Genomic DNA, 23849 nt, shown 5'->3' with positions numbered 1-23849 from the left:
CTCAAATGTCTTATTACATAATTACATTTCCAATAAAATAAAATAAGAATATTAATAATAAAAGTAATAATAATAATAATAAAATAAAAATTATTAAATATTTCTACAATCTTTAACAGTTTTATTTCTGAAAGTAAAATCGAGATAAAATGCGTTAATAAATAAGTTTGATATTACTAGTTTCTTATCAAACATATCATTGAAATTGCAATTGATACGTCGTGTCCAATCATATCGATTTATCTTACGAATGATAATTAAGCTGCATTATTATACATCTTGGGATGTTTGATCAATGTAGGACGTGTTGAGTTATTTTTAGAATTTTATCGTCATTTTCATCGATGACTTTTATCAGAGAAAGCGTTTTATACGCATAATATACATAGAAATATATACATAGATATACAGGATATTTCAAAATATGTTAACGTAACTTTAATGGGTTAAAGTGGTAGTTTCAATATTCTAAAAAAAAAAAAAAAATAATAATAAAAAATCAAGTATATTTATACAATCATAAAGTTTATATGTTCACGAATCCTAGCAATTTTTATAACATGTTGTTGCATAATTATTACGTCCAATCATAAATCTTCTCTCTACGCATGTGTATATATATGTTTTTTTTAATATATAAAATATATTATTTTAATTATATATATATATATATAATATTATATAATATTAATTATAATACGATATAATATAATTATAATAATAATATTATAATTAAATAATATATATATATATATATATATATATATATAATTATTTATTGATTATTTATAATTTAATTAAATTTAAATATATATTATATAATATTATATAATATTAGTTATAATATAATTATAATAACAATATTGTAATTAAATAATATATTTTATATATTTATAAATAAAAATATTGATAATTTAATTATAATATTATTATAATGTATATTAATTATATTTTATTATAATATTATTAAATATATATAATATATTATTATTTATATAGAATTTTATATTATATTTTATATATATTTATATTATATAATTATATATATTATATATTATATAATTATATATATATATATATATATATATATATATATATATATATATAAAATTCTATATAAAACATATATGTAAAGATAAATATTTATATGTATTTAGTTTTAAAAGATAAATTTGATATCTTACAAAATATATAATAATTATATGTGTTTAAAACAATATTTCAACATACTGATACTGAAATAACATCCAAATTACATACAAAATTGACAACAACGTCCTTATTTGTACAGAACGTATTTTAAAACGTCCTGTACAAATAAAAACACTTCTTAGTAATACTACGAATTATCGCGATAGATTATCAGAAATTTATTGACATTTGTGCTTTTATAAATTACTTTTTGAATAAATAACAAACGATATCATTAATACTTCAAATACGTGCAAAATTTTTTTCTAAGAATTCATTCTATTTTTTTTTTTTTTTTGACACATGAATTTTGAATTTTGTTTTCTTTTTTTTTTTTTTAATTTTCTTCTTTCTTTCGAATGAAAGACCTTTTTTTTTTTAACTTGCACAAAGAGAATTGCATTATCCAAACGTTAAGTTGTTAATGAAAATTTGTCATAGTTATCGTATCATACACTGTGGTTCGAGTTTTAATCATTCTAACGGTAATACGCTTAATAACACAACTCGTGTGTTGCTTGTCAGCAACGATGTTTCCTAAAGTTTCTTCTCGTTTGGTTAGTTACATTATCTTGCTTGCTACACCATGTGCAATGACGTTAATTTACGCGAATTACAAAATGGTGTTATTTCAACCACAAAGAAAAGAGGATACAATAATAATATTATTATTATTATTATTCTTGTAGATCATGTTAAGAAATTTTTAATTTGCTTTTGCAATTTTTTTTTTTTTTTTTTTTACCCATTCCTCACCCACCACTTTAGTTAAATATTTTCTTGTAAATATTTTCATTCCTTGTTTTTTGTTTTTTTTTTTATTAAATAATTAAATAAATTATTACGATATAATTTTATCTTTAATTTTTCTTACATCGATTTTACGTTTGTTAAAAATAAATCAAAATTAAAATTGATTCGAAATAAATCAAAATTAAAATTGATTCGAAATAAATCAAAATTAAAATTGTTTCAAAATAAATCAAGATTAAAATTGATCCGAAATAAAACAAAATTAAAATTGTTTCAAAATAAATCAAAATTAAAATTAAAGTCGTTCAATAAATAATTTTATTTAAAAAAAAACAATCAGAAAAATTGGGAAAACATAACATGTATATATATAGTATATGATAATTATGTAAAAAAAAAAAAAAAAAAAATAGAGAATATATGTTTAAACAAAATAGAATGCGAACGATGAACGATCAAAGTAGAATAAATAAATAAATAAATCGAAAGGAAGATAAATGAAGTATCCAATTGCCATGTCACACTTTTAACAATCGCGAACGAAGGCCAAGCATTCTCAAAGACACAAGGGTGACGTGTGTTAATTAATGGGGAGAGACATTCTGTAATTTTATGGACACATGTGTTTGTATATACATATACATATATACACGTGTGTATATATACAGTATAAAGTAAAGATATTTGCACGAACTATAATTCCTTTTGTATTTTTCTTTAAGACAATATTTTTCATTTATCGAATAAATTGAAAATTAAAAAATAAATATACTGTAATGTATTATCATAATATTTATAATAATAAAAATAATAATAAATAGTTAATAATTAATTAAGTTTGTTATTATAGATTGAAAATTATTATTATACATATTTTGTTTTTATATTGATATATTTATTTTATTTGTATTATTTAAATTATAAATACTATTTATATGTTTAGTTACTAATTTAAAGTTTATATTCACATAATACACACACCCACACATGCAGAGGTAATTTGTATAATTGATAAAAAACTATATATATTATTTGTTATATATATATAGTTTTTATCACATTAGTTATTTATATATATATAAATTTTTATAATAATAATATTTATAATATAAATATAAATTAATATTGTAATATTATTATTATAATGTTAAATTCTATTTAATTGTAATATATTTATTATTATTATTATAAATTTTTATAATAATAAAAATTTATATTAATTATTTATTTATATATATATATATATATATATATATATATATATATATATATAATATTTCATTTGTATTTATTAATTTTTAAATACTAATTATACAATGTTCGTAATTTACAGTATTCCATAAATAATTAACAATATTTAAAAAAAAAAAGTAAAAAATAATAATAAACCTACTCAAAATTTTGATAGGAAAAGTTTGAATATGCCAATAATACTTTAGCTTTTAGCAACTAGTTTATATACACATAATACACACACCCACACATATAGGTGTATGTAATTTGTACAATTGATTGTAATATATATATATATATATATATATATATATATATATATATATATATATATAATAAATATTTTATTTATATTATTTGAATTATAAATACTCATTATAATGTTTTCATAATTTACAGTGTTACATAGTAAATGAACAATATTTAAAAATTAATAATAAACGTACTCAAAATTTTGATGGGTAAAGTTTGAATGAGCCAATAACACTTTAAACTTTTAGTCCCTAGTTTATATACATGTATACACACATCTACACACCTAAACATGTAGGTGTAATTTGTATTTGATTATTACTGCGTAGGTAGTTTGATTTATAAAAGGACACATACCGGAAATGAAGAACCTAATAAGTCAGTCGATCAATTGGCAATCACTTTAAGGAATTGTTTATCGTCCCAATCAATACATATCGATGATATAGTATTGCTTGGTTACAATCGATTGTACAATACGCGATGTAAAAAGGAATTAATAGTCCGATCACAATTTCGTGTCACATTGCATACGCCAACGGAATGATACTTTTTTTATTTTCTTTTATTTTATTTTTTTTTATGTTTGTCTATCTTTTTTTTTCTTTTCTAACGCGCATCTAACACAAAAAAAATGAAAAAAAAAAACAAATCATTTTCGTTCTATCATTCAAATATCTTTCAAATTCTTGGTTATAATTATAATGTATTAATTAATAATAAATTTTTTTTTTTTTTTAATTAGAAATTTGTTCAATTTAAACAATTGAATAATAGCAGGAAATTTCTCGTGATACAATTTTTCACAGATGTAAATAGTTTTAATTAAAATAGTTCGCAATGAAAATAGTTCTTTTTTTCTTTTATTTTTCTTTTTTTTCTTGTTTTTTTTTTTCATTAGAAATTTGTTCAATTTTAAATGACAAATAAAACGTAATATCTCGTGACACAATTTGTCAAATTTTAATTAAAATAATTCGCAATGTAAAATAATAACTTTTGAGTGATTAAAAATAAATCGAAATAATTCGATTTAAAATACAAAACCTGAAATAAATTGTCACATATTTCTTTCTCTCTCTCTCTCTCTTTCTTTCTTTTTCTCTCTCTTTTTTTTTATTTCTCTTCCTCTTTCGTGGTAATTAAAAAGTAATTTTAGCAGTTCGTTTAAATATAGGAAAGGAGAAAAAAAGGACAGGGTTAGGGGGCAAGGTGGGAGGGAGGAATGAAGATATTGTAGGTAATATTTCTTTTTTTTTTCCTCTTTTTTTCTTTTTTTTTTTACGATCTTTCGCTTTCGCCAGAAACCCGTTCGTCCTTCGTTGGTCGAACAAAAGAACAGAAAAGCGATCGTCTTCGTTCAAGGCCGTTTCCTTCCTACCTACGATCGATCGACGCCTCGATCACTATAGAAGGTCACTGTCCCCGTTTAAGGTCACCTTTTCGAAAAGGAAATGTTATTTGCGATTCTAGATAGAAAAAGATAGAAAGAAAAAGAAACAGAAAGAGAAAGAGGGAGAGAGAGAGAGAGAGAGGACAAGAAAAATAAAAAGACAAAATAAATAGGATTGTCTTACAATTTACGAATGGGATTACAGTTTCATAATTTACAATCTTATTTTTTAGAATTTGGTAAATTTAATATAAAATAAATTTATCAACGTAATAAAAAATAAAGAAAGAAAGAAAGAAAAAAGGTAATAGAAATTTGCATAAAATTAATATGAAAATAAAAGTGAAACAAAACAACAACAAAAAATGGAATCCAAGAACAAAATATTAGTTCTGAAAAAGTAATGTTAAAAATGTTTTGGAAAAAAAAAAGTAGTTTTGAAAGAATAATGTTAAAAGTATATTGAAAAATACAAAAAATGTTTTGAAAAAAAAATAAAAAGAAAAAGTTTCCAAAAAACAATGTCGTTAAAAATATAATAGCAACGTTTGCTGTAACAATTATGCGATCCAGAGTTTTGTTTTATTTTATTTTTTTTTTTATTCCCATTAAATACTCGTAAAATTTACATACTTTCCTGTTTCGTTCAGTGTGTGATTTTTTGTTTTATTTTTTTTTTTTGTTTTATTTTTTATTTTATAAACGAATCTACAAAAATTTCTTACGACTGTTTCGAGTCGGGGATTTTATTTTTTTTATTTTACACTGTTCCTTGTATTTTAATCATTCTATCAATTATTTTCATTAAAATGTTACAGCATTCTTTATCTTATTTTTAATCGATCAATGATTCAATAATTCAAAATGTATTAACCCTTTTTGAGTGCTGAATATACCTTTTACCTTAAATATTTTGTAGAAACGGAAAATTGTTGAATATTAATAAGATTTTAATTAATAAATTATATTTAATAATTAAATTCTATAATAATAAAATTTATAAATAATTCTAATAATAAATGATATTTAATAATTAAAAATTTGCTTTATAGATATAATTTAATTAATTAATATTTTTTTCAATAATATTTATTTAATATTATTTTAATATATTTTTTGATATTAATTCTTTAATCTTTAATATATTATAAAAATTTTTAATAATAATTTTATATTAATATTATAGCGGTCACCCATCCAAGTACTAAAACGTGTCCAGCGCTGCTTGACTTTAGTGATCGAATTGAGTATTAGTTTTTTCAGCACAGTATGGCTGTTAACGATAATAATTTTATAATATTTATATATATATATATATATATGAATAATAAATTAGTAAATTAATATTTTTAAATAAATAATATAATTAAATATAATTTAATAAGGTACTTACGTATTAACGCCATCGCAGCAAAAATTCCGCTAATGCGCCAATAAAGATCAACCTTGTTGTTTGCACACAGCAACCGTCAGGGTTCCGTCAGGGTTCCATCAGGGTTCCGTCAGGGTTTCGTCAGGGTTTCGTCAGGGTTGCATCATTTTTTAATGCTACAAAAATGCGACAGCATCAGGTGAAAGAAAATAGAAATTGTTTTGAATCAATGTTAAATTCTACATCGGCCCATTTTCCACCGAAATTCGATTGACTACTTTTTAGAAATAAAATCTTTTGAATTTTCAAAGTGTTTTGATTTAAAAAAAAAGTTTTTTATTCTATGATTTGTCGCAACAATTTAAGGTGTAAATTGGCTCATTAGCGTAATTTTGCTGCGATGGCATTAATACGTAAGAGTACCTTAAATAATATAATTAAATATAATTAAATAAATAATCAATTAATAATTTTGCATTAATATAAACTAACACATATACGTCGATAGACCACTCTAATCATTTTTACCAAACGCATATATACGTTCATGTCACTCTAAGGGTTAAACGTAGCAATTTATTTTCCACATAAAAAATGTTTTGAATTTTTATACACCATGATAATTCCTTCGTTAGTTTTTTCTCCCTTTTTTATTTTCTCTCTCTCCCTCTTTCTTTCTTTCTTTTACCAAACGTTTGTGATTTCATGCAACGAGAATGTATCATTTTTTTTATTGTGTGTGTTTTTTTTTTAATTATTTCTCGTTTATCGTTTTGTTTCGAATTTCTTACAACTCGAAAATGATTTCTTCCTCATCTTCTTTGTATAATAATAATTATTCTTTCCTTTTTTTTTCTTTTTCTTCTTCTTCCTCTCTCTCTCTCTCTCTCTCTCTCTCTCTCTCTCTCTCTCTTTCCGTATATATATTACGGAACTTTAATGATTGATTCGATAAAACGGGATTTCCACGTCATAGAATGAGTCATTGATATCGATCGAGAGACGAGTGATCGAACTGTACATTGCGAATCGAATTAAAGGTGCAATTACCGTTTCGATCTTGATTATTATTATTATTATTATAATTAATATTATTATTATTCGTGCGATTACACAAATATATTGTACGATGTTTATACGTTTTTGTTCATTCGTATAATTTGTCGTTGATTATTATTATTATATGAGAATAATAAAAAAAAAATAAAAAAAAATAAAAAAATGTAATTGAACCGATAAATTATTATTAGATTCATAAATATTAATTAAAGTTTGTTTTTTTTTTATTCTAAAATTATTCTATGATCTAATGTCACTGGTACGAATCAATTTGATATATTATTGTCACGATGATATCAAATCAAATGGATTATTAGAATTATAAGGTTTTTATTGGAAATATTATTATTATAATTATTAGGATAATTGTTGAAATTATTTGGTATTACGATGATGATGATGATGATGATGATGATGATGATGATGATTATGATAATGATGATTTGATATTTCGAGAATAATTAGAATTGTCGTAGGATGATCAATATTATTAGAATAATATTTTAATTCTATCATGAACTAATTAATCATATTTATAAAAGCTTACAATAATAGTAATTTGATATCATGGTGATATATTTCTTCAATCGATTATAAACCAATTATGTTTGTGAAAAATGATAAATAAAAAAAAATACATAATACAAGATAACATTTCTAAAAAAAAACAAATATAAACTCTGTGACATCAAAGGATTGTATAAAAAAAGAAAAAACAATTGAGTTCAAAGGATTAATATTGTTAATAGATGTATTGTAATATTGAACAAATAAATTGATCAAATATTATTTTTTAAATATGATATAATAATAAAGAAAATATTTAAAAATAATAATACTAAAATAATAATTGGAAAAATTTAATAAATATAATAAATTTAATAATATTAAAATAATATTATAAAAAATATTATTATTATAATAATATTGTAATAATAATAAGATATATTCCAAAATTATATATATATATATTTTTTAAATTTAATATTTAATAATATTTAATAAAAAAAAAATAAATAATAAAAATATTTAATAATATATATTTAATAAATATTTTCAAATTTATTTTCACATCATATTATATTCTTTAATTGAATTTATTTTCAATACTCGTTATAGATATTTAAAATCTAATCAGCTGATCAATGTTTACATTTCCCAGTATATATGTATATATATCGTTAGAACATAACTCTTCCTTATTTAAGACAGGGTTCATTAAAAAAGGTCTCGAAGGCCAAGAAGAAGGAAGAAAATTATAGATAAATCGTCCTTCGTTTCTCCTCCCGCCTTTCGATCATTATCCCCCTTCGATAAACTTTGAATTCTTTCCTAATGCGAATTTTTTTTCTCTTTTCTTCTTTTTTAATCTTTTTTCTTTTTTTTTCTTTTCGTTGTATTTTTTTTCTTCTCTTTTTTATTAGCTTTGAAATATATAATCATCAGTTTTAAAATAGATTTTAATCTAGGAAAAGGTCGTGGTTTGTATCTTGTTACCGACTGAGAAGTAAACATGTTGGTCGGTAATGTAGTTACCTACCTTAATTTTATAGTTTTGTTCATTAATAAATTTTTATTTAAATATCAATTATTAAAAAGATCAATCACCAATCTTTATTATTATTCAAATTATTATTATTAAAATCTTTTTTTTTTTAATATTTGTAATAAATAATAATCGTTATAGGTCATTAAGAAATAATTTTTTTGAAATAAATAGATTATTATTCGTAAAAGTAAAGAACAAAATGATGAACCCCCGTTTTTTATAATCGTTCTTATGTTTATGAATTACAGAAAATTATTATTATTTATTATTATTAATTACTGTGGTTAATAAAATGATGGAGACTTTAAAAAGAAACAAAATAAGTGCACAAACTTTTGTTCACCAATTGAACATTGATTGAACATACAATTGAACACAAATTGAATATTCGTAAAAGTAAATAACAAAATCATCAGTTTATATTTCTTTCTAATCTTTCTTACGTTTATCAACCACAAAGAATCATTATTATTCATTATTATTTATTCCTATGTTTAATAAAAAGGTTATTGTTTTTTTTCTAGTAAAATGTATATGTATTTATTTTTTTAACTTTCTTTACGTTTATAAACCACAAAGAATCATTATTATTTATTATTGTTTATTCCTACATTGTAGATGATTAAAAAATAATTTTTTTGAAATAAATATCTAATATTAATTTAACATTAAATATTGAATATATAAAATTATGATTTCTTTGTATATTTTGTTTCTAATATTTCTTACATTTATCAATCACCATGAATCATTATTATTCATGATTATTTTATTTTCAATATTTAGAACCATAATAAATAATAAAAGGGTAATAAATAACAATGTATTTTTTTGGTATCAAATTAACAATATTAATAAAAATATTAATATTAATATAATTGCCACAATCCTAACTAAAGTGTTGACTTACTGAAAAAAAAAAGAATATACGTGTACAAAATTTAGTTCACCAATTACAAAGTTTAGAATAATTCTATTGAAAAATACACGTAAGTTAAATAACGTAATCGATTGCAGGAAGATCGAACTGTTTGTTGTAAGGTGTTGCAGGATATTTCGAAACGGCAAACTCGGTTCTCGTGCACCGCACGGATCGCCTTTCTCTCTTTCGATGGAAGTTGTTGTCCGAACAGAAACTGAACCAGAAAGTAAGAGAAAAAAAAGAACATAAGAGAGAGAGAGAGAGAGAGAGAATCAGAGAGAGAAAATAGTGTTTTATAAAAAGGGACAGCAAAAGAGGCCCTGAGAGATAGATCGTTCTCGTAACCGCGAAACATGCGTTAGAAGAAAAAGAAAAAAAAAAAGAAAGAAAAAAACCGATCATGCATGCGTGCACGTAGTCACGCACCCGATCATAATCGAACTACCCAGGTTGTTACTTTATACTAACTTACTTATTTAAACTACCAACTACATTTGTGCTACGTCTCAAAGAAACTTCAACTATTTCGTCATGGTTTTTAATACAAATAATGTGCGATAGAAAGCTTGAACGATGACTAGGTGAGTTTTTAATGTAATCGGGAAAAGAGAGTTAGATGAAAAATGCATACATCATTTCTTTTTATATATATATATATATATATATATATAGTAATTATGTAAACAGTATAGATGGTCTATTTGTTGGGGTTTTTTTTTTTTTTAGTTATTTTCCTTATGTAAGTTAACAGAAAGTTTTTTAGTTCAACATTAGTTTTATCGATGTTAAATAGAATTGTGAAATGAATTGTATTATTTTGTTTCAATTTTTATTTTTTAGTTTATTTTATTAATATATTTATTTTTTTTTATTTTTTTTTATTTTATTCTACTTTATTATTTTTTTTTTATTAATAATTTTTGTTATTTTATTTATTTATTATCATTTCCTTTTCCTTCTCTTTAATTGTTCGTTATTTTAATTATAATAATTATGAAATTAATTATATCACTTTATTTCTTTTTTTTTTATTTTATTTTATTATTATTATTTTGAATTTTAATATTATTTATATTATAATAAATATATTTAATATTAATATAATATTAATATTATTATTTAAAACAAATTGATTAAATAATTTTTGTTATTTTATTCATTTATTATTATTATTATTATTATTATTTTTATTATTATTTTTCTTCTCTTTAATTTTTGGTCACTTTAATAATAATTAGAAAACTAATTTTTCATAATAATTTACAAACTGCATATTAATATATGATAAAAGAAATTAAAATGCATTATATATTGGTATGATGGTTTTATGATAGTATTATTTGAAAGAAGTTAAAATTATAAAATATAAAAATAATACTTGAAATTATCATATTAATGTGTCGTAAGCAAATTCATTGTGTGACTGTATTTGTATTCATTGTGATATATTATTATACAAAGCTTTTTATAATTAATTCCCTAGCACACGGCGCGTACCACCTTGCACGACGATAGAATTTTTAATTTAACCTTCTGCATTAGGCGAGCACCTACGTGTATCCATTTCGAGGAAACATTATATATTTCTATATTATTATTATTATTATTATTATTATTATTATTATTATATTATTATTATTTTTATTATTATTATTATTTGATAGAATTTTTATAAGAATTTATAATATAAATTTTAAAAACATCCAATAAACTCATTTCTATAAAATAAACAAATTAAAAGAAAGAACGAAACAATTAAACTGTTGTTATAAATGAAAATATTGTTTCTTTTTTTTGTTACCAGAATATTTGAATATTCAAATGATCTTTCTTTCTCTCTCTCTCCCTCTCGTATATTTTAATATTTAATAAGCCTTATTATTATTATTATTTTTTTTTATCGTTGCAAAAAGTAAAGGCAAATCTTTTATAGACCATAGGCGTCGGCCCTGCCCCTGCAATTTGAGGGTCGTCCCTCGACGTCAGGAGCACAGCCGGCGCCCGTGTGCAGAACTCTCGTCTCGTTTTTTCCTACGAGGCGCATATCAGCTAAACCACCCCCTCCCCTGATCATCGATACGATTATTATTATTATTATTAATATTATTATTCAAAAATATACTTTCTTATAAAAGTATTGTAAACGTAGTGTACTGACAAAACAAAGCAAAATTAATTTCACGTTTGCTATATATAAATTATTATAAAAAATATATATATATATATATATATATATATATATATATATGTATATATTGAAATACGTAAATAAGAAAAATATATTAGAAAAAAAAACATTGAATATTGAATTTTATTAACTGAAAAAAAGCAAAATATGAATATAACAATTTTTATTTAAAAAATAAATTTTGTGTGTGTGTGTGTGTTTGTGTAAAGCAGTAAAATAAAATTATTTTTATTTAAAAAAAAATGAAAAAAGAAAATACAATGAAACCGTTCAATATCAATTACTTCACCCATTCTTTAAACGAATGTACATCCATTTGTTGTAATATCAACTATATATATATCTAGATTGAAAATAGATGTTAAAAACTAGTCTGTGTTTATTCGAACAAACGAATATTTATGCCATGGCACAATAGTGGCAGACGCGTTACAATAAATCATTTCACGTAAATATCCGATAAACCCCGTTAGAAATTTCGTTGTTGGTTTCACTGTTGGTTGCGTGTGTAAAAATAAATGAAATAAAAATAAAATTAAAAAAAAAAACGGATTAATAAAAATGCGAAAGAGAACAAGTGAAGAAACGTTTAATAAAAATGTTCACAAGGCTCATTTTATTATTGTATTTAAATAAAAATAAAAATAAGAAAATAAAAAAGAACAAGTAAAGAAACGAATCATAAAAATTTTAATATTGTTCGTTTAATTGTATTTAAATACAATTATTTAAATTTTAATATTTATTAAATTTTATTGTATTTAAATTAAAATAAAAATAAAAAAAAGAACAAGTGAAGAAACGTTTAATAAAAATCTTCAAAGGCTCTCGTTTTATTATCGTATTTAAATAAAAATAAAAAAATAAAAAAATACAAATATGAAAATAAAAACAAATAAGAAAACATAAAAACGATAATAGTTTCTCTAGGACTTAGGTGTTTAAATAAAAAAATTTGTAAAATTTGTACGTAAATAATTTACGTAGGATAAGTTAATATAATGTTTTAACGTATATAAAAATTCTTATATATGTATATATAGGAAAGAGTGTCGATGTTTTTATTAGATGAGAAAATTCATAGATTGGCAACGTGTGCATCGGAATTATTATTTATATCCACGAGACGAGATGGAACACTTGCAACGGAAGCTTATTGATTCGCCTTCATCCTACGCTTATTCTCTACGACGTAAAAGAAAAACGTATTTAAACGTATTTAAACGTATTTAAACGTTCTCTCTATACTATCTCTTCTTTCTCATCTTTCTCATCTTTCTCATCTTTTTCTTTTTCTTTCTCTATTTCTTTTCCATTTCAAGAACATTTAAATAAAGCAACGAAAAAAAAATAAAAATAAATTTGACAAAAACTATATTCTCTTGGATAACTGGGATGTAAAATTACATTTTTTATTGTTATCTACAATTAGATTACTTTGAATATAACTCGATTATTATAATTTTTAGCGTAATTAGAATTTTTTTTAACCTAATTACAAAAAGAATATATATATATATATAAAACTGTGAATATAAATGAATGATTAAATTATAATGATTATGACAAAATTTTATATTCTTAATGATTATGTCATGTGTACCACATATGAGCCATTCAGTGCACACATCGATTAACTCCACTTTTTGAAAATTCTTAAATTTAAGTGTCAAAGCACTTGGTATAGTCATAACTTTTTATATTTATAATAACTTTCTTGAATAATAAAGATTAACACCATTAAACGGTAAAATTTTGTTAGCCATTGAATAATAAGTAATATACAATATACTTACTACTAATTATAGTAATATTAAAGTATATATATTAATATTAGTAAGTAAGTAGTATATTAATATTACAAAGTAATATTAAATATAGTAATATTAAATAATTAAAATAGTATAATTATATAATAATATACAATATACTAATTAATCGCATTTCTAAACTTTTTGTTTTATGGAGTTAATCGATGTGTGCACTGAACGGCTCATATATTGAAAACAAATTATTATTAACTCAATTATTATAATTTTTTCATAGTTAGTTTTGTTAGTTCGTAATGAACGAAAAAAATATATATAATAAAATATTAAAATAAATAAAAATTAATGTGATTAAATTATAAAGATTATGACACGATTTTATTTTTTTTTAACGATAATACCGTGTACCACATATATTGGAAAGAATTTATTATTAAATTACATTTGAAAAAAAGAAATTAAATATATCTATATAAAATATAATAAAATATATATATGTAGGAGAGTTTTAAGTTTCGAAGAGTAAACATAGATAAGTAAGTAGGCGACGAAGGACTAAAGGAAAAAGTACCCAATGGTCGAAATAAAGAAATACGATGCGTAGTCTGTTCTTTGTAAGTTGTGTTAAGTTGTGTGTGAGAGTCTGTGAAAATCTAAAAGATTCTCGAGACGGATGTCTGGAAAATTCGAGAACGATGCAGATGAATATAAGAGGACACAGATTTGAGGCAGAAGTCAGTCGGTCAGTTCGGAAGTTTAGCAGTATTCAGTTAGTCATCAGTCGTAACAGTCGCAGTTGCATTATAAGTCGTTATCAGTTGTAAGAACACACTCGCTTATTTAAGTTGTAATCGTAAGATTGTAAAACTCTAAACTCTAAAACTATTATTGTCTTCTATCTTTTTCTAATACCTGTTTTAAATATATCTTATTAGTAGGATTAACCCCTTAAGCAGCTCGAGTTAACTCGAGCGCACTAAACCGAACGATTTCCACGCGCTCGAGTTAACTCGAGCGGCGTATTATTTTATATTTGTATGATTTTTTACATTTAAATATAATAGAAAATTTAAAATAAGAATGTGAAAGCAAAGAAAAAGAATTTTTGTTTTGCCGAAATAGTAATTCAAAAAAGATAAATTAAAAAATTGACGTACGTGTAACATTGCAATATTCGGCTCTTCTCGGTAATATGAAACAAAATCCAAAATTAACATACAAATATTGATTATTTCTGTATTTTAAAAAATTTTTTTTGTCAAAACAATCTTCTAAATTATGTTTTTATGCAAAAAAAAAAAAAAGATTTTTTTGGCCGTTTTTTTTTTCAAAATCATTGCTGCTTAAGGGATTAAACTGGGTGTATGTTTACTTCGCACCTCTCACCCTAAATAAAATCCCTTACATATATATATAAAATAATATAAATAATAATAATATTATATAAAATAATAATTTATAAATTGTTACTCGACTTCAATGCAAAAATTTCTCTTTACCGTTCATAGATGATTATTAAATCATCAAAATTATATTTTTTTAATAAAAAATTATTTCGATAATATAAATTTATTACGGATAAGTCATAATCATTATCATCATAATCATCATAATAATAATCATCATCATCATCATCATCATCATAATAATAATAATAATCGTCATTTATCATCTATAGATACATCGTTATTTTCTCCTGTTATTAATTGTACTTTTTTATCATTACTAATTATTTGTTTAAATTTTCTTTTTCTTTCGGTATATTTTTTCTTCTGATTTTTCTTCTTCTTCTATTTAGTTCTATTTTTTTTTTTTTATTTCATCTTTTCTTCGTACAGTTTTAATTATAGCGAGACATTATGAGAGTTAATTTAACGGGGCATCGATCGATCATATCGCAGAAAGCGAATTTGCAACTTCGTTGGATTTCCTTTTACGATTTGTACTTTTCTCTCTCTCTCTCTCTCTCTCTATTTCTTTTCCTCTCTCTTTTTATCTGATTTAGAAATTAATTAATAAGCAATAGCAATTTTTTTATCTGGTAGATACTTCATTTCCTTTCGTAATTCGATCTATCGTACGTAAGTACGTACCGTTGAATTTCGAGTAATATCGTAGTAATGCCAATCGATTAATATAACATGCCGCCTTACCACCCTCCACCCACCCTTGAAAATCTCGAATTCGCGTTAGCGATTTGAAATAACGTTCGATTTAATCATCGATTAATTAAATTCCGTCGACAATTTTTATTTATTTATTTTTCTTTTTTTCTTTTATTCTTTCTTTTATTTTTTTTTTCAATCTCTCGAAATTTAATATCATCGAGGAGATTGAATTATTTTTCATTTTCTTATTCGTAGAATTTATTTTATTTCTTTTTTTTATTTTTATTAATTTTTATCATATTTATATGTGTATATATGCAATTAAAAGATAAATAAAATAAAAATATATAAATAAGGCGTTTACAAGTAAACGAGATTGAAATGGATTAAAATATTATAAAAAATGAAAGTGATGATGGGAAAAAATAAGATTTTAACGAGACGCGTTCATTCGAATCGATTTCGATTTCAATTTCGATTTCTATCTCGATTTCGATTGGAGCGAAATTGAAACTCGACGAAAGTTCGACGATGCAATAAAATTGCACTCGAGTTCCTTTTTATTCGCACGAGTTATGAAGAAACCTACTGACTACTACTCTCTAAATGAAACTCCCTACCCTAAACAAAAAAAAAAAAAGAAAGTTAATAATTATACTAGTAGACAATATATACATATATTTAATGAATTGTTAAAAACTATTTTTGTAATAATATTTTATTGATCAACTATAATTGGTAAAGACTTAAATAAAATATTAAATTATATGTGTTAAAAAATGTAGAAATATAAAACAGGTTACTTTTATCATCAAAAGAAAAATTTAAATATATATATATTATTAAATTATAATATTGATAAATAAAATCAATATATATATATATACATATATATATATGTATATATTAATATAATAAATTATATATAATATTTTAATATATATATTAATAATTTCAGTAAACTAGTTTTAATATATATTAATAATTAAAAAAAATATAATATAATATTAAATTAATATAATAATTACATAAATATTATAATATTATTATTATAATATTAATAAATAAATATTATATATATAAAATTAAATAAGAAAATTAATTAATACACAAATTTGAAATTGTTATTAGTAAAAAAAAAAATTGATAGCAATGGAATCCGGTTGACTAATTTTTAAATCTACTCTTGTAAATGTAATATAAAAATAAAAAAATATTCGTATTTTATATATATATATATATATATATGTTTATATATTTTACATATATTTTTATTAACTATATATATATCTATTTTATTTTTATTAATTATATATTTTGATTTTATATATATAACTGATAACTTTGACATCAATAAATCGTAACGAAAAAAAGGGGAAGTGGTTAAATACGTCAGATAGATTGATCAATTTGATTAGATAAATAATAAAAAAAAGACAGAAAAAAGAAAAAGAAAACAAGATAAATTATTTATATATATAAATTGAAACAGCTGTTTTGCTTGAATGCATAAAGAACTCCTTTAGTTGCGTTAAATCGAGAGAAACATCTTCACGGTAGTCGTTTCCTCTTTCATAAACACACATATATGTGAAAATACAAATGCATACGCATATACATATATACATACACATACGAATATGCACGCATGCATGCATGCATGCATGCTAACATGCACGCATAAATGCATATCTATCTGATTTTACATGCGATTTCGAAAGTCTCGTGCTGCACTAGGCATCAGCTTACTCAGAACAACAAATGGGCAAATCGCCAATCGTTTTACCTATTTTTAATCTACACAACTAACACATGTCTATTTCAATTTTTCAATTCTTATTTGTCCTTCTTCGAGTAAAAAAAAAAAAAAATATATCGTACAATTTATTTATATTGGTGTTACAATGCTATTCCATTTTTTATTTGTTTACTAATAGTTCGCAGTCGGTAAGGAAGGAATCTGTAATGTCTTTTATTTTTGTTGGCTTTCGTTTTTTTTTCTTTTTCTATTACCGACCGCGATAACGTATTATTTTCATAAATAATGGAAAACATTTTTTTATTGAACATATTTAATAAATACCCGATATCTTTTGTTGTTTTTTTTTTATTGTTCTCCAATGGGTAAATGATTGAATTAATTTTTTGTTTGTTTTTTATTGTGATTTATATTTATGGTACTTTTTTTTTCTGTATCAGAATACTTTTCGAACGTTATGGTGTGTATTATAATATTTCAAAACGGAAAGTATAATATTTAACTGTATTCTCTTGCGCAATTGTGTCTGGTTTTGAATTTTGATTATAAAATATTTGCCAAAAATATTTCCATCTGTTATAGCAAAATATCGTCTTACAGTCTAGACGCACAAATATCTGGTTTTATTTTTCTCTTTTTTTTTTTTTTTTTTTTTAATTTTTATTTTGTATTTTTAGACTTCCATATTTACTGTTTACTGCTGTAACATATACAATCGATGATACACTCATTCGAATTTTGGTTGTCGTAATGTGGGAGGATTGTAAACTTTTGAACATAACAAATGATAAAATTTATATTTCTTTTTTTTTATGTACCAAAAATAACAGTTTAACTGACGAAAAACATATTGTTTTTTAGGTTAGGTTCGAAGCTTTTACAACCCACATCTATAATATGTTTCTTTTTTTTTATTATTGAAATAAAATGTTGATAAAATTATTGAAAATTGAGTTGAGGAAAGTACAAGTGTTGAGAAATGTGTGAATGTATTTATGTATGTGTGTGTGTGTGTGTACAGGTGAAATAAAAACCTTAATTTTAAAAAGAAATGTTACCTTTTTAAACTTCTGATTCAAGTTTAAGTACAAATTTTTAATACAAAGATATTCATGCGAATTTTAAATTTAATTTGGTACGAGTTGAAAAGGATTTTGTAATTTTTACAATTTAAATTTAACAAAAGAAAAAAAGAACTAACACACGCCGCACGCTTTTTGATGCCAATGCATTTTTTTGATCTTTTTGGGTTTTTTTTTTTTTTAATGTATACACTTTTTCTATTTTTGTTTTTAATGCCTTCGAAAGCTTTGAATCAACGAAATAAGCCCCTAAATTTTTGTCATTTTTTCTTTACCATTAGTTTTTTTACATCATTCTTATCATTATTATTATTTATAATTAAAAAAAAAAAATTAAAAGAAAATATTATGCAATGATTGATCGTAAAGTTTCGTGCCTTTAATAAATAATAAAAAAAAAAAAACTTTTTATTTTTTGAAATTTCAAATTCACAATTTTTTAATTCAAACAATGATTATAATAATTAATAATTAATAATTATTAATTAATAAATATTAATTTTTATTAACAAATTTATATAGTTGTATTACGAAGATAAATTAAAAAAAAAAAAAAAAAAAAAAAAAATATGGAAATAAAAAATATTGGGACCGATACTCCGAACAAGATATTTTTTTTTGTTTTGTTTTTCTTTTTTTTTTTTGTATTTTTGTTTCTGATTGTTCAAAAATTACTTCTCATTATTTGTATTTTTTTGATTATGATTTTTTTTTTAATGTTTTTGTTTTTTTTACATTGTAAACTACATTGTCGAATAATTTCGTAGCGTTCAATCATTTTTAATGTTATTATTTTTTAAGCTCCACTTGCATGTAGAACTGCATGTATTCTTATTGTCCTTGTTTTTGGATTGTTTGTTTAAACATCAGGTCCAGGCGAATGTCCCAAGATGTCACACATTCGAGATCTACTGAGAGTCTTATAGGGTCTTACACCAGGTATGTAACATTGTAATGAAAGCTTTTAGATTTGACACTTTTACACTATAACAAATAATTAGCACTAGATATACCACCATTTTCAGTATACCTATTTTTCTACTACATTAGTCAAAATAATTGGTGTATAAAAAAAATGTATTTTGAGTCTTCCAGTCTTTATTTACTCTTAAGAAAATAACAAAAAATGTTTAATAATAATAATAATATTAATAGATAAATAAATTTATAGACATTTTTAAATAACAAAACGCTTAATTATTTACAGAAATCAAATGTTACATGAAGTAGAAATTTTGAATTAAAATGGCCGCCCAACCAATCAAAATGACTAGTCCGGGTATATCTAGTGTTAATACACATGAAGCCATTTTGTTTATTGTTTTTTTTTTCTTTTTCATGAACACAAATATTCAAATTCAAAAGACAAATAAACTACAATTTCACAACATTTTATTTCAAATTGATCGATGTACGATTAATTTTTCCACACACTGTATATATTTTTTCAATTATACACGCCAGTAGTGTATGTTTAGTAATTTTTTCTTTTTATTTCAGCTAATTATCTTTTGTTTATCGTAAGACAATAAAAAAAAAATAATACAGATAAATACGAATACGAGTTTAATTAAGCTAATTGAAAATTAAAATAAAAAAAAATAAAATAATTGTTTTGTTATTTTAATTAATTTTTTTTTTTTTCATCAATCACAAATCAATTATCCAAAATTCGAATAACTTAATTTTCATTTTAAATAATTATTAAAAATTATACTTTCAATGTTATATTGATTGACAGTTTTGATAAATTATTAAAACGCAATTAGATTAATTAAAAATCAAATTAGTTTTTATCAATTGGGTTGGCAAGAAAGTAATTTCAGTTTTCTAGTATTAAATAAAACTCAATTGTTTATTTTTACATTTATTTACGTTTATTTAAGGTAGTACCTCCCTGTGAAGACCGAAATTTCAATGCTTTTTCATGAATTTTGTTGAATAGGAAAACAAAATGCGATCGTTTTGAAATTTTAATATGTTTTTATCAGTATCTTAAACTATACAAAAAAAATTTTTTTTAACCTAATTTGAGCAAGATTTGTCCTTTTTTTTTAACGTCAAATTGGAGTCCCCCAATTCAATTTGGAGAAGCACAGAGCCTTTGTAGCCGTCCGAAACAAAAAAACTAAAAATACTTATTATTCTTTAGGCTTAATTATAGACGTGATACCAACAATATGTATATTTTTTTTCAAAAAAATAAAATGACGGACGTGTGAAAAATTTTTTCAAAATCGGTACATTTTTTTACCTTTAATTGTTTAAAAAAATATATTTATTATTAAAAAATTAAAGTTTTTTGAGGTATCATGTATCAGAATATCTTTCAAGAATAACTGGTAAAAATTTTAGCCCAATCGGTACTATAGATTTTAGTGAGTGCTTCTCCAAAATTTCAAAAACGTAGTTTCGAGAAAAACGCGTTTAAAGTTTTGAGAACAGATTTTTTATAAAAAAAATTATACCTAAATTATTCTGCTATGCCTGGTGCATACAGTAGTCCTTCAGCTTCCTCATTTGACTATCACATCAATTATTTTATTTGAAAATTTGCCTATCAAAGACACAATACCTAACAGAGAGTAAATGGAGGCAAAAAAATAGAAAGCGTTCTGAGTTATACACACTACGGCGCGCTCCCTACTTTTGGCTATAACTTTGACAATACTTTGAATATCGGTCTGAAATTTTCGGAGCATATTTTTGAAATGTTTTTCTTACGGAATATGTAAAAAAAAAAAAAAAAAAAAATCGATTTTTTTAAACCGACACAGGAGGGTACTACCTTAAAATTACACGGAATTTGTTTCTATAGCAACCTAAAAGTGTCAACTATCTAACCTCAAAAGTAAAAAAAATTCTTACATAACGCTATCTATTGGTGCAAGCTGAAATTACTTTCTTGTCAACCTAATATATTGTAATTAAAACAAAACAAAACAAAACAAAATTATTTATCTTTGATTAACAATCAGAAAAAAAATATGTGAAAAATTCGACATAAAATTGTAGTTTTTTCTTATTTTCAACAATATCTGCATTATTATTATTTTTTTTTATTGTCTTTCGCATCGTATGCATAATAAAACCGCGTATACACGCACACAAGCACACCCAAGTATGCACAGAAACAAACAAAACAGAAAAAGGACAAACAAACAAACACTGACAGACAGAGACAGACACATTTGCATATATAAAAACTAGCGCATGCATTGCTGCATTTTGAATGTGTTATATAATAATATATAACGTGTTAGATGTTCGTTTTTGTTTTTTAATGACAAATTTTTAATTAAAAAATAAAAAAATAAAAAAAAAAAACAATAAAAATTGGAACGACGAATCGAGTGATTCGTTCTTGAAAATTTTTTCATCAAAGTTATCGACGAAACAAATAATAATAATTGTATTGTTAAATGTTAGAAAATAATAATAATAATAAAAATAATAATAATAATAATAATTGTTAATGATAAATTAAATTAAATTGAATTATTGTTGTAATTTTTACAGGAGTAAGAGCAGAAGTGTGGATCATGGATTCACGGCGCCCTTCGATTTGGATTCTTTACGAAATAAGGTCGAAGGTCGATTCGAATCAGTCGACAAATTATCCAAAGGTTAGTATTGTTTGATCTTTTTTTTTTTCTTTCTTTCTTTTTTTTTCTTTGATTGATTATCTAGATACATCATCTGTCAATATTTAAATCTAATTATACTTTCAAATGAAATAAGAAGAAGAAAGACGTTACAAGGATTATTATTTTTTTTTTTTTTTTTTTTTTCATTTCAACCTCGTTTCTCTATTCATAATGAATTTTTTAATGTTTTGTTTTTTCTTTTCTTCCTTTCTAACACTAATTCAAAATTAGTCGAATAATAAAATGCATAAATATTTGAAATACTCATCTATTTGTTTGAATATTAAAATGAACATTTTAATTGAAATAATTGGAAATACAAAAAAATAATTCTTATTGGTTATATTTTATTTTGAATCTAATTGGAATATTGTTAAATGTAATATATATTTCATTGATATTTGTTTTATTTTAAATAATAATCATACGGAATATTTATATGCATAAAATATATATATATATGTATTATTTATTTATCGTTATCAATAATTTATATTAAAGTTATAAATTGATTATAAATAGTATTTTTCTATTCTATAAAATAAATTATATTTTATATACCATAAATAATAATTATTTATTATTAATATTTATTAATATAAATATATTGTATTTCTTTTAAATTATTAAATATAGTATATTATAATTTACAAAATATTTATTATATAATAAATGTTTTAATATTTAATTTTTAATATTTAAAAAAATATTTATTACTACAATTTTATTTATATATTTATAGATATGTTATTATATTTATTTTAAATTATTAAATATAATATATTATAATTTAAAACATTAAATATATATATATTATAGTAATATTAATTATTATTAATAAAACATATTAATTAACAAACCACGTTTTACATTATTTAACAAAAATTACGTTACGATATCAATGACTTGGTTGAATTTTAAATGAAATATTACTAATTATAAAAATAAAAAAAAATGAAATAAATATAATGCAACAAAAGACGGAAGCATAAGCGTAAGATTTAAAGGAAGAGAATGTAAAAATAAAAAATAAATTCGAGGTTGCCCTTGTAATAAGATATATCCCAGACTAGACGAAGGTCTCAAGATCGTGGCTATTTAACAGCTGGTACAACCTTACAACTTCAACGAATTACATTGACTTACTTTCTTAAAGTGGCACGGATGCCATTTCCTCCTCTCTCTCTCTCTCTCTCTTTCTTTCTTTTTTATTCTTTTTTTTCTTTCTTTGTTCGATACTATAGCATCTCAATAATTCCATTCTTCGATTAACAGCAGATCATCTTCATCGATTACATCTCGTCACACTTATTTCCATACTAGTTTTTCTTTTTTATACTAATGTGTATGTGCATCGTGTATAAATACACGTTTATTATAATTATAATAGTACGATTATATATCGAAGTATATCGAAGATGAGGTAAGATCGTGCAATTGACCCAATAAAAAAAAAAAACAGAACAAGATTTACGAAATCATTAAAGTTTTTTATTCGTTTTAATTCTTTTAACAATATTATTATTATTATTTTTTATTGTTTTATCATTTTATTATTATTATTATTATTAT

The 23849-nt window shown here is 22.4% G+C and overlaps 2 protein-coding genes across 19 annotated transcripts in view; one reads left to right on the top strand and one right to left on the bottom strand.

The window, feature by feature from the left end:
• Window positions 1-23849, top strand: part of mtd (TLD domain-containing protein mustard) — a 220719-nt gene that overhangs the window by 129761 nt on the left and 67109 nt on the right. For 15 of the 17 annotated variants that reach the window (XM_089172977.1, XM_089172968.1, XM_089172970.1 and 12 more), the window contains 2 exons: window positions 19501-19569; window positions 22150-22256. In XM_089172977.1, the coding sequence (XP_089029103.1) occupies window positions 19501-19569; window positions 22150-22256 (176 nt within the window). Of the gene's footprint in view, window positions 1-19500; window positions 19570-22149; window positions 22257-23849 lie in introns of those variants that run through there. The other 2 variants (XM_015315725.2, XM_089172975.1) reach the window with 1 other exon arrangement.
• The window catches only part of LOC107063638 (uncharacterized), a 163537-nt gene that overhangs the window by 135379 nt on the left and 4309 nt on the right, over window positions 1-23849 (bottom strand). Inside the window, exon 2 of one of the 2 annotated variants that reach the window (XM_089172981.1) lies at window positions 6216-6370. The exons of the other annotated variant lie outside the window; for it this stretch is intronic. Coding sequence (XP_089029107.1) covers window positions 6216-6228 — 13 coding nt within the window. The 5' untranslated portion in view covers window positions 6229-6370. The remainder of the gene's footprint in view (window positions 1-6215; window positions 6371-23849) is intronic. 2 annotated transcript variants of the gene reach the window in all.

This window comes from Polistes dominula, unplaced genomic scaffold (genome assembly GCF_049000335.1).
Source record: "Polistes dominula isolate Pdom_NZ unplaced genomic scaffold, Pdom_raw_medaka contig_22, whole genome shotgun sequence".
In the NCBI taxonomy this organism is placed as follows: Eukaryota; Metazoa; Arthropoda; class Insecta; order Hymenoptera; family Vespidae; genus Polistes; species Polistes dominula.
The sequence above is the reverse complement of the archived record's forward strand: the minus strand, read 5'-3'. Positions and strand labels throughout refer to the sequence as shown.